This window comes from Globicephala melas, chromosome 3, assembly GCF_963455315.2.
Source record: "Globicephala melas chromosome 3, mGloMel1.2, whole genome shotgun sequence".
NCBI lineage: Eukaryota > Metazoa > Chordata > Mammalia > Artiodactyla > Delphinidae > Globicephala > Globicephala melas.
In genome coordinates, this window is record NC_083316.1 from 60,046,107 (window position 1) to 60,059,289 (window position 13,183).

At 40.5% G+C, this 13,183-nt stretch overlaps 1 protein-coding gene across 3 annotated transcripts in view; it reads left to right on the forward strand.

The window, feature by feature from the left end:
• IQGAP2 (IQ motif containing GTPase activating protein 2) overlaps positions 1-13,183 on the forward strand; it is a 286,377-nt gene that overhangs the window by 215,111 nt on the left and 58,083 nt on the right. For 2 of the 3 annotated variants that reach the window (XM_060295905.1, XM_030846123.2), the window contains exons 15-17: positions 4,794-4,961; positions 10,272-10,414; positions 12,260-12,430. In XM_060295905.1, the coding sequence (XP_060151888.1) occupies positions 4,794-4,961; positions 10,272-10,414; positions 12,260-12,430 (482 nt within the window). The remainder of the gene's footprint in view (positions 1-4,793; positions 4,962-10,271; positions 10,415-12,259; positions 12,431-13,183) is intronic. The other variant, XM_060295906.1, reaches the window with a different exon arrangement.

Sequence of the window (13,183 nt, forward strand, 5' to 3'; positions counted from 1 at the left end):
AAAAATGTGACTCACAGAGACCTATAGAATTTGCTAATTGATCATGGTGTTCCTAGAAGTGAAATAGACAGAGAGTCTACTAAACTCTTACTTGATTTGCACAAGTGGAAGGAGAGTTCTAGGTCAGGTGAATGTAAGCAAAGCAACAGAAAGTCATGGTCCCTCTGTTAGTTCCCAGACTTGAGCCATTTACAGCCCCAGAACCCCCTGAATGAAGGATGGGCTGGGTCCCCTTGGGAAAGGACCCTGCTACATTACCAACATGTTATACCCTACTGTGGTGACTGTGCTGGGAGGAAAGGACATAATCAGACGTTTCAGAGATTACTGGACACTGACTCTGAACTGACACTAATTCCAGGAGACCTAAAATTTCACTGTGGTCCACCAGTCAGGGGAGGGGCTTATGGAGGTCAGATGATCACTAAGGTGTTGCTAAGGTCCGTCTCATAGTGGGTCTAGTGGGGCCTCAAACCCACCCTAGGATTATTTCCCCAGGTCCAAAATGCATAAATGGAGTAGACATACTCAGCAATTGGTAGAACCCACATTAGCTCAAATGATAGTTGTCCTTTTTTTTTTAAGCATCTATTTTCACAGAAGAATAATAAGAAAATTCACATGGCAATCTAAAATAGCTTCAAGATTGATATGCTAGGGACTTCCCTGGTAGCGTAGTGGTTAAGAATCTGCCTGCCAGGGCTTCCCTGGTGGCACAGTGGTTGAGAGTCCTCCTGCCGATGCAGGGGACACGGGTTCGTGCCCTGGTCTGGGAAGATCCCACATGCCGTGGAGCAGCTGGGCCTGTGAGCCGTGGCCGCTGGGCCTGCGCGTCTGGAGCCTGTGCTCTGCAACGGGAAAGGCCACAATGGTGAGAGGCCTGTGTACCGCAAAAAAAAAAAAAAAAAAAAAAAAGAATCTGCCTGCCAATGCAGGGGACACGGGTTCGAGCCCTGGTCCAGGAAGATCCCACATGCCGCGGAGCAACTAAGCCCGTGCGCCACAACTACTGAAGCCCATGTGCCTAGAGCCTGTGCTCTGCAACAAGAGAAGCCACTGCAATGAAGAGTTGCCCGCGCAGCAACGAAGACCCAACACAGCCAAAAATACATAAGTAAATAAATAGATTTATTTTTTTAAAAAGATTGATATGCTAACACTCTACATATATAAATAACCTACATAAATTAAGATCCTAAAGGTGCAGTTCATTAACCTCTCCATTCAAGACATAATTAGAATCTATTCTGTTGTATCAAGTCATAGTCTTGCTCCAGAAATGTGCTTTTAAATGTCACAGGCATCTGTAAGGAACATCTGGTTTTTATTTCCTTAGCCTGGAAAAATATGTGTATTTCTCCAACCTGAATTTTTATACCCTTAGGATCTTTGAAGTCTTTCCATTCTAGCACTCTAATCCTTTTTTTTTAATCGTCATTTGAGCTTCTTGCTTTTTTTGTTTTTTTTTTTTTAATTCCTGGTTGCGCTGTGTCTTCATTGCTTCCCCGTGGGCTTTCTCTAGTTGTGGTGAGCGGGGGCTACTCTTCGTTGCAGTGCGTGGGCTTCTCATTGTGGTGGCTTTTCTTGTTGCAGAGCATGGGCTCTAGGTGCGCAGGCTTCAGCAGTTGTGGCACGTGGGCTCAGTAGTTGTGGCTCGCGGGCTCTAGAGCACAGGCTCAGTAGCTGTGGCGCACGGGCTTAGTTGCTCCACGGCATGTGGGATCTTCCCATACCAGGGATCGAACCGTGTCCCCTGCACTGGCAGGCGGATTCGTAACCACTGTGCCACCAGGCAAGTCCCATCTAGCACTCTAATCCTTAAGAAAAAAAATAAAATTGAGTTGTGTACACAAGAGATTTAAATTTATATATAAGACTGAAGGCAGCCTTAGTTTGAAGGAACACTTCTAAGAAATTAGATTATCATACAGGCACTCAAATAGCCTAAAAGGGTTATGATTTTTCTCTTAAAGATCAAACCAGTTTAGAGTTATTTTATTCCTTTTTATTCTGTGTTCTGCTTATGTTTGGCAGCAAATGTTAAGTTCATCCTCTTGAGACTCAACGTTTCTATTTACTATGAATAGAAGAAATTTTCTCAAATGTGTGATTCTTTACTCCACACTTGCACCTTTAAAATCCTTTCTTCTACTTCTGCCCTATCCCTTGAAAGAGTTGATACAGTGTCTTCTATGATAGATAACAACAAATAGATGTTCTGAAGATAAAACCAACTATATTCTTATACTGAGTTGAGAATTTTCCAGTTTTATCAACAAGGAATTTAATCTTACTTTTAAAAGCATTCTTCATCCTTTGTATGAAGACTTAAAGACAGATTCTGATCACATGTTGCAATTATCAAACCCACTCCCAGATAATTTGATAAAAGAAAATGTGCTGACCCATGTATTTTACCACAGGCAAGATTTAAAAGGGCATAGTAACTCAACACTCCTTCGTTTTGGCCCAATGTCCATTTTCACTGGAGCATCCTGCTTTCTTAAAGTAGGGTTTTCTCCATTTTTTGACTCCTTAGAGCAATGTTTTTCAGCCTTTTTCCATTACTGCACCCTAAGGAATCTTTCTAGCCTTTTTTTTTTCCCATGGTGCTCTTTACCGTGACATTTTAATACCACAGATATATCGTCTACCTCTTTATGTGCCATATGTAGATCTGTGCTTTTATACATAAAAAGATGTTTTACGTTCTCCTCCTAAGAACCCACGTAAAGCAAACACATTTTTGGATCTCTTAGGAGATGTGGGGGACGTTTTCTTCATTTGTTCCATAGCAGAAACATACCTGACTTTCCGGATATCATTTATCTGTCATTCTCATCTATCTGGAACTTAATCACAACCCATAGATGAAGAAAAAAGCAAGCAAAATAGCTGTCTCAAAGCCTGTGGACTACAACTGATTTTCTCAACTCAGTGGGGACCACCTGGACAGCTACTTTGAGCCTGTTTATTCTTATCTTCGGCATAAGGCTAATCTCTTGGTTGTCTCTCTTCCCAGCTCAGAAGCCATGACCTACTAGGAAGTTAGGTGTTTGGGCTGCCCCGTGCAGGCACTCAGACAGGAGCAAGAGGTGATAACTGACAGTGACGTTAGAGGAGAACTAAAAAGAGGAATTTGAGGCCATTTAGTGCAGGAGCAAAGCAGCCCCAACACCTCCATAAGTCCTTGAAGTTACCACTCACCGTATTACAGCACAGTATAATTTTAATGACATGAAGGACTGTTCTGGCAGCTCTCGGCAAATGTTAAACGCCTGATACGTACCAGGGACTGTGGGTACAATGATGAGCAGGATAGAAACTGTTCTGTTAGGGTTTTTACTGGGGCTTTAGATTTTCGTGGCGCATGATTCTGTTAAGATGAAGGTTGGCACCTAAAGGAGTCAGCTTCAGTTATCTGGAAGATTAACCCATGGACCCACTGCTTGCACATCAATACATACATTTGCAAGAAATGTTTGCCTGCGTAATATCCGTCTTTTAAGGAAAACAGCATTTCCCTGGGTTCGATGAAGCTGTCGGATGTAATTCACGTGAGGATCCTTTGTCATTTCCTTGTTCTTTCCACATCTCTCAGACCACAGACATCTCCAACACCAGTACTGCCTTCCTCTTGTTCTGCAAAGCTTTCCTGGAGAAGAGGAAAGGGGGGCAGCTTACCTGTTCCCATTAACTTTATATGTGAAAGTACCTACTGGTGTAGCTTTTGTTCAGCAACAACTGGAGTTGGCTGTGGGAGGTCTTTACTCTTCACCTGCTCCTTGAGATTTGCATGACGTGGACTCATGGCTGTCGAAAGTCAGACTCTGTTTTTCTTACCACGTCAGCCTTCACAGTTCTATGCACCTGTGAACATAATTTGATGACAGCAGTATACCATTTAGCATTTGTATGGCAGAGTTTGACATGTGTGTTTAAAAAGAAAGAAAGAAAAAAAATCCATCTCTCTCCTTTCTTTTCATCAAGATGTTTCTTCGTCTAGAAAGTGCTTAACCTGGTTTCTTCCGATTTTTTTGTTCTGCCTTGCTAACTCAGTGCATTTATAGGTTGTGAAGACAGTAGGTCCATTGGTTGGGCCAGAATATCCTTACCTGGAACTAAAATAGATGATAAGGGATTCACCCCGTTAACTTTCTTGAGGCAACCAAGAGTCCAGTGAGGTTTTATTTGTGGGGAGATGCAGAAATGTGAAATGGGATAACATGCTTTCTAGGTCTAAATTGGTTCCACAATTAAGTTTCTGGACTCCACTGCACATATCCACCAGCTGCACCTGTCGCCTTTCTAGAACATTCGTTCAGGTTGCTAAGGACAATCTTAAACTTGCACTATACCAGAGAATTTCAGGATTTCTGTGGCTTAGATAGCATTTTACTTGTTCTAAAATAAATACATGTCTTCATAAAGCTAGTTCTCAAATACAGATTAATGACCTGCTTAAGGGCTGCATAACTACTGTCAATATGTGTCCCCCCCCCCCCCCGCCCCATTTCACAGATCACCACGATGAACAGAACCTAGTACCTTGATATCACACAAGAGTAACCAGGAAATACTGTGATTTTTGATAAACAGTGCTCCTATGGGATTTTATTCCTCTTAACCACCTGAGCAGTTGGTGACTCTCTGGGGCGTATGTAGTGCATACTCTCAAAGGGTAAACAGGTTTAATACCAATGCATTCCTAAATGGTTGAATTATATCTTTGCATGCCTCTGGGGTGAGTAGAAGATAACGATTAACAGAAACATTTATTTTTCGTTACCCAGGGGTTACACTGGTCGTTGATGTTAATCAGTTTTTGGAGAAGGAGAAGCAAAGTGATATTTTGTCTGTTTTGAAGTCTGCCGTTGGTAATACAAACGATGTAATGCCCGAATGTGCTGACAGGTACTATGACACCCTTGCGAAGGCAAAAGAGCAAAAATCTAAAAGTGGTAAGCTTCTTCATCGTTTAGCACAAACTAAATTTTGCATTTTGAATATGATGGTTTCTGTGGTATTGTGTTACCTTAATTTTGAGACAGATAATCGCTTTCAAATGAACGTTTCTGAAATGTTTATCATCTCGGGCAAAGGAAATTTTTTAGGTGTTGCTTTTCCTTTTTTGTCTCTTAGAAAGCTGTGATTAACTTGACGGCTGTGTGTGCGTGCCATATACTAGAGAAAATACAGTATTAAAGGAGACTTTACAGAAAGTAGGGCAGATATAGGGTAGCCTCCTCAAAGACATCTCCTGCTTTCCTTTAAAAGAGTTATTGTCTTTCTCTCAAACCTTAATCCTTGTCCTTTTGCCCCAGAGTCCCCATGCTTCTAAAATGGAGTTCTGATAGTGTCTGTCATAATGAAATAAATACTGGAATCGCTTCTCAAAAAAAAAAAAAAAAAAAAAAAAGAAGACTTTGCTTCCTATAGATCTTGCTGTTGAGCCATCCCTCTAGTGGTACAAACTGATTTTTACACTAATATTTCTCTCCATCCTTTTTGAAACAAATGACACATTATTATACAATATTAAGTGGAAGTAAAAAGTAATTTTGAAAGTACAAAATAAGCAGCAAATTGGTCTCCAAGAGCCTTGGCATATACTTAGGCCTGTACAATCCAATGGCAGATCATGAAATATTAGCTGTGGAAACTGTGTTTTAGATCATGAGTTTAAGACTCATTTTTCAGATTTAGAAAATCTTGATGACATTTTGGACAGAGGGAGAAAATGACAAATCCAAGGAGATTAATTTTTGGCAGAGATAATCCATCATCTCTTTAGTAGATTTTTGTTGAGCACTTGCTATGTCCTAGTGTCAAGGATCAAGGTGTCTCCTGACTCTTAGGCTGGTGTTTACTTGTACCACATCATGGGTCATGTACATAGTACTTTTCATCTTTAGGAAACTGCTGTGACAATATATGGCCTTAGAAGTGGAACTTAAGGAAAAAAAAATATTTTTTTTTTTAGTTCACTGGAAGTCTGTCCAAAAGTACCCTATGTACTTCCTTGTAAATTAGTCTGATGTATTTCTCACTTGGGAATTCTACCCTCCAATTCCACAAATTTTCTGTTAATGAAATGGAAACGGGGCTACTGGCCATCTCCTACTTGGCACCTGATCACCCTTGAGCCTCTCTCTGTTCCCTTCACAACTCTTCATCAGGAGTTACTGTAGTGCCCCTACCTCATCCTTCATGAGGAAAGAATTGTACAACTGTATTTATGCAGGGGTGAGTTCCTAGAGATGACCCATCATAATTTCAGAATCATCCTGACCCAAACTTAGTTTTATCTTCTTTTCCCTAAACTTGCCTACTCCTCTTCCCAAGTGCCATGTCCTGGTCAGTGAAGAAAAAATGTCCCGAGGTAACCAATTTAGAAACATAGGAGATACCTTAGATTCATTTTTTTCTGGAAACAAGAAGAGAGTTGGGACTTTGTTAGAGATTGTGTTGAAGCTGTAGATCAATTTGAAGCATATTGCCATCTTAACAATATTGAGTCTTCTGATCCATGTACATGATATATCTTTGCTTTTAATTAGGTCTTTAATTCTTTCAACAATGTTTTGTAGTTTTCAATGTATAGGGCTTGCATTTCTTTAGTTGCATTTATTCCTACGTATTTTATTATTTTTGATGCCATTGTAAATGTTTTTTAATTTCACTTTGGGGTTGTTTCTTGCTCACATATAGAAATATAATTGATTTTTTTATTGAGATATATCACATACCATAAAATTCACTCTTTTAAGGTGTGAAATTCAGAAGTTTTTACTTAACACTAAAAACACCACCACTAGTTAATTTGCCTTTTAATAAAGGATATTTTTCCTTATAATAAACAAAGCCCCTTACCTATTACCCATTGCTCCCCACCCCCAACTTTCAGCCCCAGGCAATCGCTAATCTACTCTCTGTCTCTCTGATTTTGCCTCTTCTGGACATTTCATATAAATTAAATCATACTGTGTTTGGCTTCTTTCACGTAGTGTAATGTTTTCAAAGTTCAACCATGTTGTAGCACGTATCAGTTCTTCATTTCTTTTTATGGCTGATAATATTCCATTGTATGAATATGCCACATTTTGTTTATCCATTCATCAGTTGATAGAATTTAGATTTTTTTTCTCCAGTTTTGGCTATCCTGAATCATACTTTTGTAAACATTTGTATTCAAGCTTTTGTGTGGGCATATTTTCATAAAATTGATTTGTGTATATTGATTTTGTATCCTGCAACCTTCCTGGACTCATCTATTCTAATAGTTTTTTAGTGGATTCTTGGGCTGCCACCTGTTGTTATAAATAAAGTTTTATTGTAATTCAGCCACACTCATTAATTTACATATCGTCTCTGGCTGCTTTCATGCTACACTGGCAGAGTCAAGTAGCTGTATGAGAGACCTGTAGCACACAAGACTGAAAATATTTACTCTCTGGCCCTTTATAGAAAAAGATTGCCAACCCCTGTTCTAGAAGGAAGAGGAAAAACTTTCTAGCCAACTAAAGACTAACTTTCATTTCCAATAGAGCTGTGAACATTATTTGGGGGAGTGAATGGGATGATTTATTCTTATTCTTTCACCTCTGATTCTAGGATGTCTATTTTTTCCCAAACAAGTGTTCACTCTTTGGTAGATCACTCAGCCTTATTGTTCAGTTTAGGTCTTATATAGGTATGATTTTGTCTGGAAGGCACCTAGAAAGTATGCTTCCTTATAGAATGCTCACCACCTCTTAACTCACGGGTATCTTTCTCTTGTATGATTCCTCAAAGGCCCGTAATTAGTCTTTTCCCTAAGTAACAAACCAACTGTATTTCTCTTGTTCTGGAGATGCCCTCCTCAGCCTTTGATCTGACTCTAAACTCATACTTGATGTGAAAATGATAAAATTCTCTTTTTCTATTATCCACTGACATCCCAACTCAAATAACCCTTACAGTGCCAATGTGGTTGTCTTTTTATTTATTTATTTATTTATTTATTATTTTTATTTTTGGCTGCATTGGGTCTTCGTTACTGAATACGGGCTTTCTCTAGTTGCGGCGAGCAGGGGCTACTCTTCATTACAGTGGTGCATGGGCTTCTCATTGCGGTGGCTTCTCTTGTTGCAGAGCACAGGCTCTAGGCATGCGGGCTTCAGTAGTTGTGGCATGGGGGCTCAGTAGTTGTGGCTCATAGCTTAGTTGCTCCACGGCATGTGGAATCTTTCTGGACCAGGGCTCAAACCCGTGTCCCCTGCATTGGCAGGCGGATTCTTAACCACTGTGCCACCAGGCAAGTCCCAATGTGGTTGGCTTTTAACCAACTAAGAACTTTTTACTTCTCAGTTCTTATGAAAATAAAACATACCCATTTTCACCATCTTTATTTGCTTTCTTTCCTTCCCACTGAGAGAGTTGCCTTAGAAAGGGTTTTCATTATTCTGAAAGCACTTGTGAATCTGACAACTGTTGGTGATTGAAAATATAATGATTACTTGTGATCATCCTAATTTGACTATACAATATATTTTCTAGTAGACCAGCATTTCTAAACAGATAACAACTGCCTGACTGCCCATTTGAAGAGAGATATATCTCTGTTCCTGGGCATTGACAGAACAGTTGAGGGGCATTAAAAGCCAAGTAAAGAATCAACACACATGGGCTTCCCTGGTGGCACAGTGGTTGAGAGTCCGCCTGCCGATGCAGGGGACACGGGTTCGTGCCCCGGTCCGGGAAGGTCCCACATGCCACGGAGCAGCTGGGCCCGTGAGCCATGGCCACTGAGCCTGTGCGTCCAGAGCCTGTGCTCCGCAACGGAAGAGGCCACAGCAGTGAGAGGCCCTCATACAGCAAGAAAAAAAAAAAAAAAAAGAATCAAAACCAAATAAAGAACCAACACACATTAAATCAACACGCCTTAAAGTTATCTCTGCTTAGATATTTGAATCCATTTAAATATTCTTTGAGGAAATTCAGTCAAATTTTGATTTACCTATAAAGGCAATTGCTCTAATGCGCACTTGGCATCAGTTGGCTTAGCTTGGTCAGAAGTTTCTGTTTTATTGTTGTTTTTAGCTCTCTGATCTGGGACAAGAATCATAACCATTCAACAAAATAAACAGATTGCTAAATAGGAAGTATAGCACATAAATTCATGAGGAGATATTCTTCTTGGCCAATTTAAGCCATGACTGCCATAGTTTTGTTTTGTTTTTTTCTAGTATCCACCCCACGCCCGCCCACCCCCGCAAAATTAAGTTCTTTCAACATTTTTTTCCTGCTTTTGTGTGGTTGTGTAGAGCAAGATGAGTCAGAGGGACCAGGAATTTTCCTTTTCCCTGCTTAGTGACCTCAGAGGTTGTGTATGCCATTTTGTGCTTTGAATAAAGTTGTCTGCAAAGATGAGTCACTTCTGCTTTGGTTTAATGCAGATCATTAAATAAAGGGTTCTCGCGACTTCCCTGGTGGTGCAGTGGTTACGAATCCGCCTGCCAGTGCAGGGGACACAGGTTACATCCCTGGTCCGGGAAGATCCCACATGCTGCAGAACAACTAAGCCCGTGCGCCACAACTACTGAGCCTGTACTCTAGAGCTCAGAAGCCACAACTACTGAGCCCGCAAGCCACAACTACTGAAGCCCGTGCGCCTGGAGCCCGTGCTCCACAACAAGAGAAGCCACTGCAATAAGAAGCCCATGCCCCACAACAAAGAGTAGCCCCCGGTTACCGCAACTAGAGAAAGCCCACGTGTAGCAACCAAGACCCAGCACAGCCAAAACTTAATTAGTTAATTAATTTTAAAAAATAATAATAATGGGTCTTCCTTAAATAATGGGTCACAGCCCTTGTAGGTCACTCCTTTTCAAAGAAGTTGCTGGAAGCCTTTCTAAATAAAGACGATTCTTCCTCATCCGTCTCCCCTGTCTCCTTGTGTTGCTATCCACATCTACCTGGGGTATCCATCCTTGTTTGCTTTTCCTTCTTGTTGGCCATTTGCAACTCTTTTCATCCTCATGAAAAACTTGGTATGCGGAACCAGCATTAGACATTACTCTCTCCTCCGTTTTCTTTGGCTTAGAAGGGAGCTGCCATTGAATACATAGAATTCATTCCATTTTAATGAGTCCTCGCTAATGATTTTAACACACTGTCTGAATGTTTGGTGAAAAGCATATTCATTCAATTAATTTACTTATTGAAGAAACTACATTAATATTGAAAGTTTCCATGTTCCTCTCTGGAATTTAACAAACCTTTTTCTTTAGTGTCTACTGAAGGTTCGTGGCTCAAACTCAACCTGCAGGAGAAATATGATTACTACTACAACATCGATTCAAAAGAGAGTTCCTGGGTCACACCTGAATCCTGCTTGCTTAAAGAATCATGGCTCATGGGAAAAGAAATTGAGGTAGGACGTTGGTGCTTGATGAGAAGGTGTACTATATAAAGATAAATGTGATTGCTTTTCTACTTTTGAATCATGGAATTGATGGGAAGAACTAATTTATTTGAAGACCGAATAGGGAGTAAAGTCTTCATGAACTACAGTTGGATGTGGCTGCATGGTTACTGACTTTTAGAAAGTTTTCCGTATGTCAGAGCAACACCAAACAGCACTAGGGGAATAAAGCTCTTTCAGCTTCTTTAGGATGAGAGATTATCCTAAGAAATCAATCTCCAGGTTTTCCTTGACACCAAAGCTCAATTAGTGGTAATTCCTTGGTTGTAAGTATTCAAAATGTCTTATTTCTTTCCCCCCAACCTCAACCTATAACAAAGATGCATAGGTCCATTAAAGTGAATAATGCTTCCCCAGGAGAAATACTCTTGAAGGAATGTTCACCAAGATTGCTTTGGACTTGAGACCAAAAGTTGGACCCGGAAGATGTGAAAATCGCTCTTTGATCCAGGCATTGTAGTTTAAAGAGAAAATCCTTCTAATAATTGAGTTTGGTCTTGAAAAAAATAGAACTCACAAATGTAGATCTTATAGAACTGTTCACAGTCACCAGCATCAAAGATACTGCAGGGCAGCAGTATCGTGGACAGAATCACCGGTGCGGTATTTACCAAAACTCGGAGAAAAAAACTGTGGCTTGGGGATGACAATGCCACAGAAATCCTGAATGACAAGAAGATAGTGAAAAACATATTTATTAACTAATTTCAAATGTGTAAAGTTCCCAGAGTTTATAGGAAAATGGCATTGTGGAAATGAACTATTAGTGCTGCTTTGTTGAAAAATGAAATTATGGCCAGTATTTAAAAACCGTATGCGCTCATTGAAAGGATATGTCAAACTGTGAAGAAGCAGCATTGAAGGGTTAAATCAGAGCCAGAACTGCTCATGTGGCATCCAAAGATGCCCTAGGTGTAACTTCGTGAAGTGGAGTATCAGGATTAATAAAAAGTGGAGGGTCTATGCTGTTAAACAAAAAAAAATTCTAGTCAATCTGAAATTACTGAATTTATTCAAGAATGTGCATATGTCTCCTTAAAAGTATTTATGCATCTTTTATATGATTTCACTTTTAATTGTTTAAATTAACCATCCATTGAGTCCAGTCACACTGGATAAGAGACATCCGCCATAGAAGCGAGTCCAGTCTTTGCTTGCGTCTCTCAAAGAACATAAAAGTAAACCCAGTTCATCGTCCACATGAAGACTTCTCACAATCCCCCTTCTTCCTTTTTTTCTCATTCATCTAGGTTTCCCTGTCTGCCCTCAATAGCACTTATCTTTCCTCTCCCACCGCCTTTTCTTCTGCTCCAAGTCTTTTATTTTCTCCCAAGTTTATTTTGAGTTTTCCCCTACTCATTGCAGGGATCTGCCTCCTCTGGCCTGGGCAAGAAAAGCCCAAGGACTTCATGGGCACTGCAGTCTTTCCCTCAGGAGAGGGAGGAGGTGATGCATACTCTTACTGTAATCATCCTTGTCTCTTTTACACTCTGAGGAGATCGGGCCTCTTGCCTGGTCCCTGCCAGCATCATCTATACACCGCTACCTCCAAATCCTGAGACCATTCAACCTCATTCTCATACCATCTCAGCACAAAGTTCAGAGGATTCCAGAACCGTATCACTAGAGAGAAGCTGAGCCAGTTCATCCCTCGGCTCTGGTCAGACCTTTTTTACACCAAGCCAGAAAGAGCTGTGCAGATCATTTTCTGAAAGATAAAATTTCCAGCAGCTGTTCTCTATGCTCCTTTCATCTGATGTGTGAAGTGTAACCATAAGAAATATCTCTTGCCAGGACATTATTGAGGAAGTTACAGCAGATTACATTCGTGAGAAGATGTGGTCTGCTACCGAAGATATGCTTCTGCGCTTTCAAGCCGCAACCTCAGGACCCCTCCTTAGGAAAGAGTATGAAGCTAGGAAATCATTTTTGTATGAACAAGAAGAGCATGTGATCAAAATACAGGTATGTGAGTCACCTACCACTCGTTACAGAAAACTCATTCCATGAAAATGTTATTTGATAACAGGACAGTCAACTACCAGCATTCTAATAAACAAATGTGACTGCAGATTTTGTTCTTAATCAGTGCCCCTGAGTCTACTTTATTGAAGACTCCGAGATGGGAAGGATGTTGGATGATTTTTCACCTGTGGTCTTCTGGAAAGTATTCAGGACACTGTGAATACTCAGAGGCAGGGGAATACCTGAGATCAGAGTTGAAATCCTGTTTCTCTAAAAAGGCGGATATCCTTGTATCACCTACTGTCCGACCTCAGGTGCTTTTGAATTGGTTTCTTAGTGGTTAGTGGATGTTGAGTGGCGTCTGAGTTTCTATACTCTTGTAGCCTAAAGAACAGAATAGCTCATGAAATAAATGTAGCATCTCTGAGGCTATCTTCCCTCTTATATAATCTCCTTCTTCATTCAGGCCTGCAAGAGGCATCCTCATTCCCAACCTTTTTCTTCTTAAGCTTGCATGACTTGTCCGAATGTTCTGGTTGGCAGGAGAGGAACTTGCTAGATTTAGATGTTTCTATTCTGTGTTCCCCTAGCATCCTCTCTCAACCACCATGCTGGTTTCCAAAAGGCTGTGTGTTTGTTCCTTTTTCTGCATCCAAAGTGATACTGTTGTTGATGAGCATAGTTTGGTGGCTTTTTGCTTTGGCCAGTAACTATTAAATTTCCAAAATTGAAAGGTTGTAAGTTGAAGGGCTT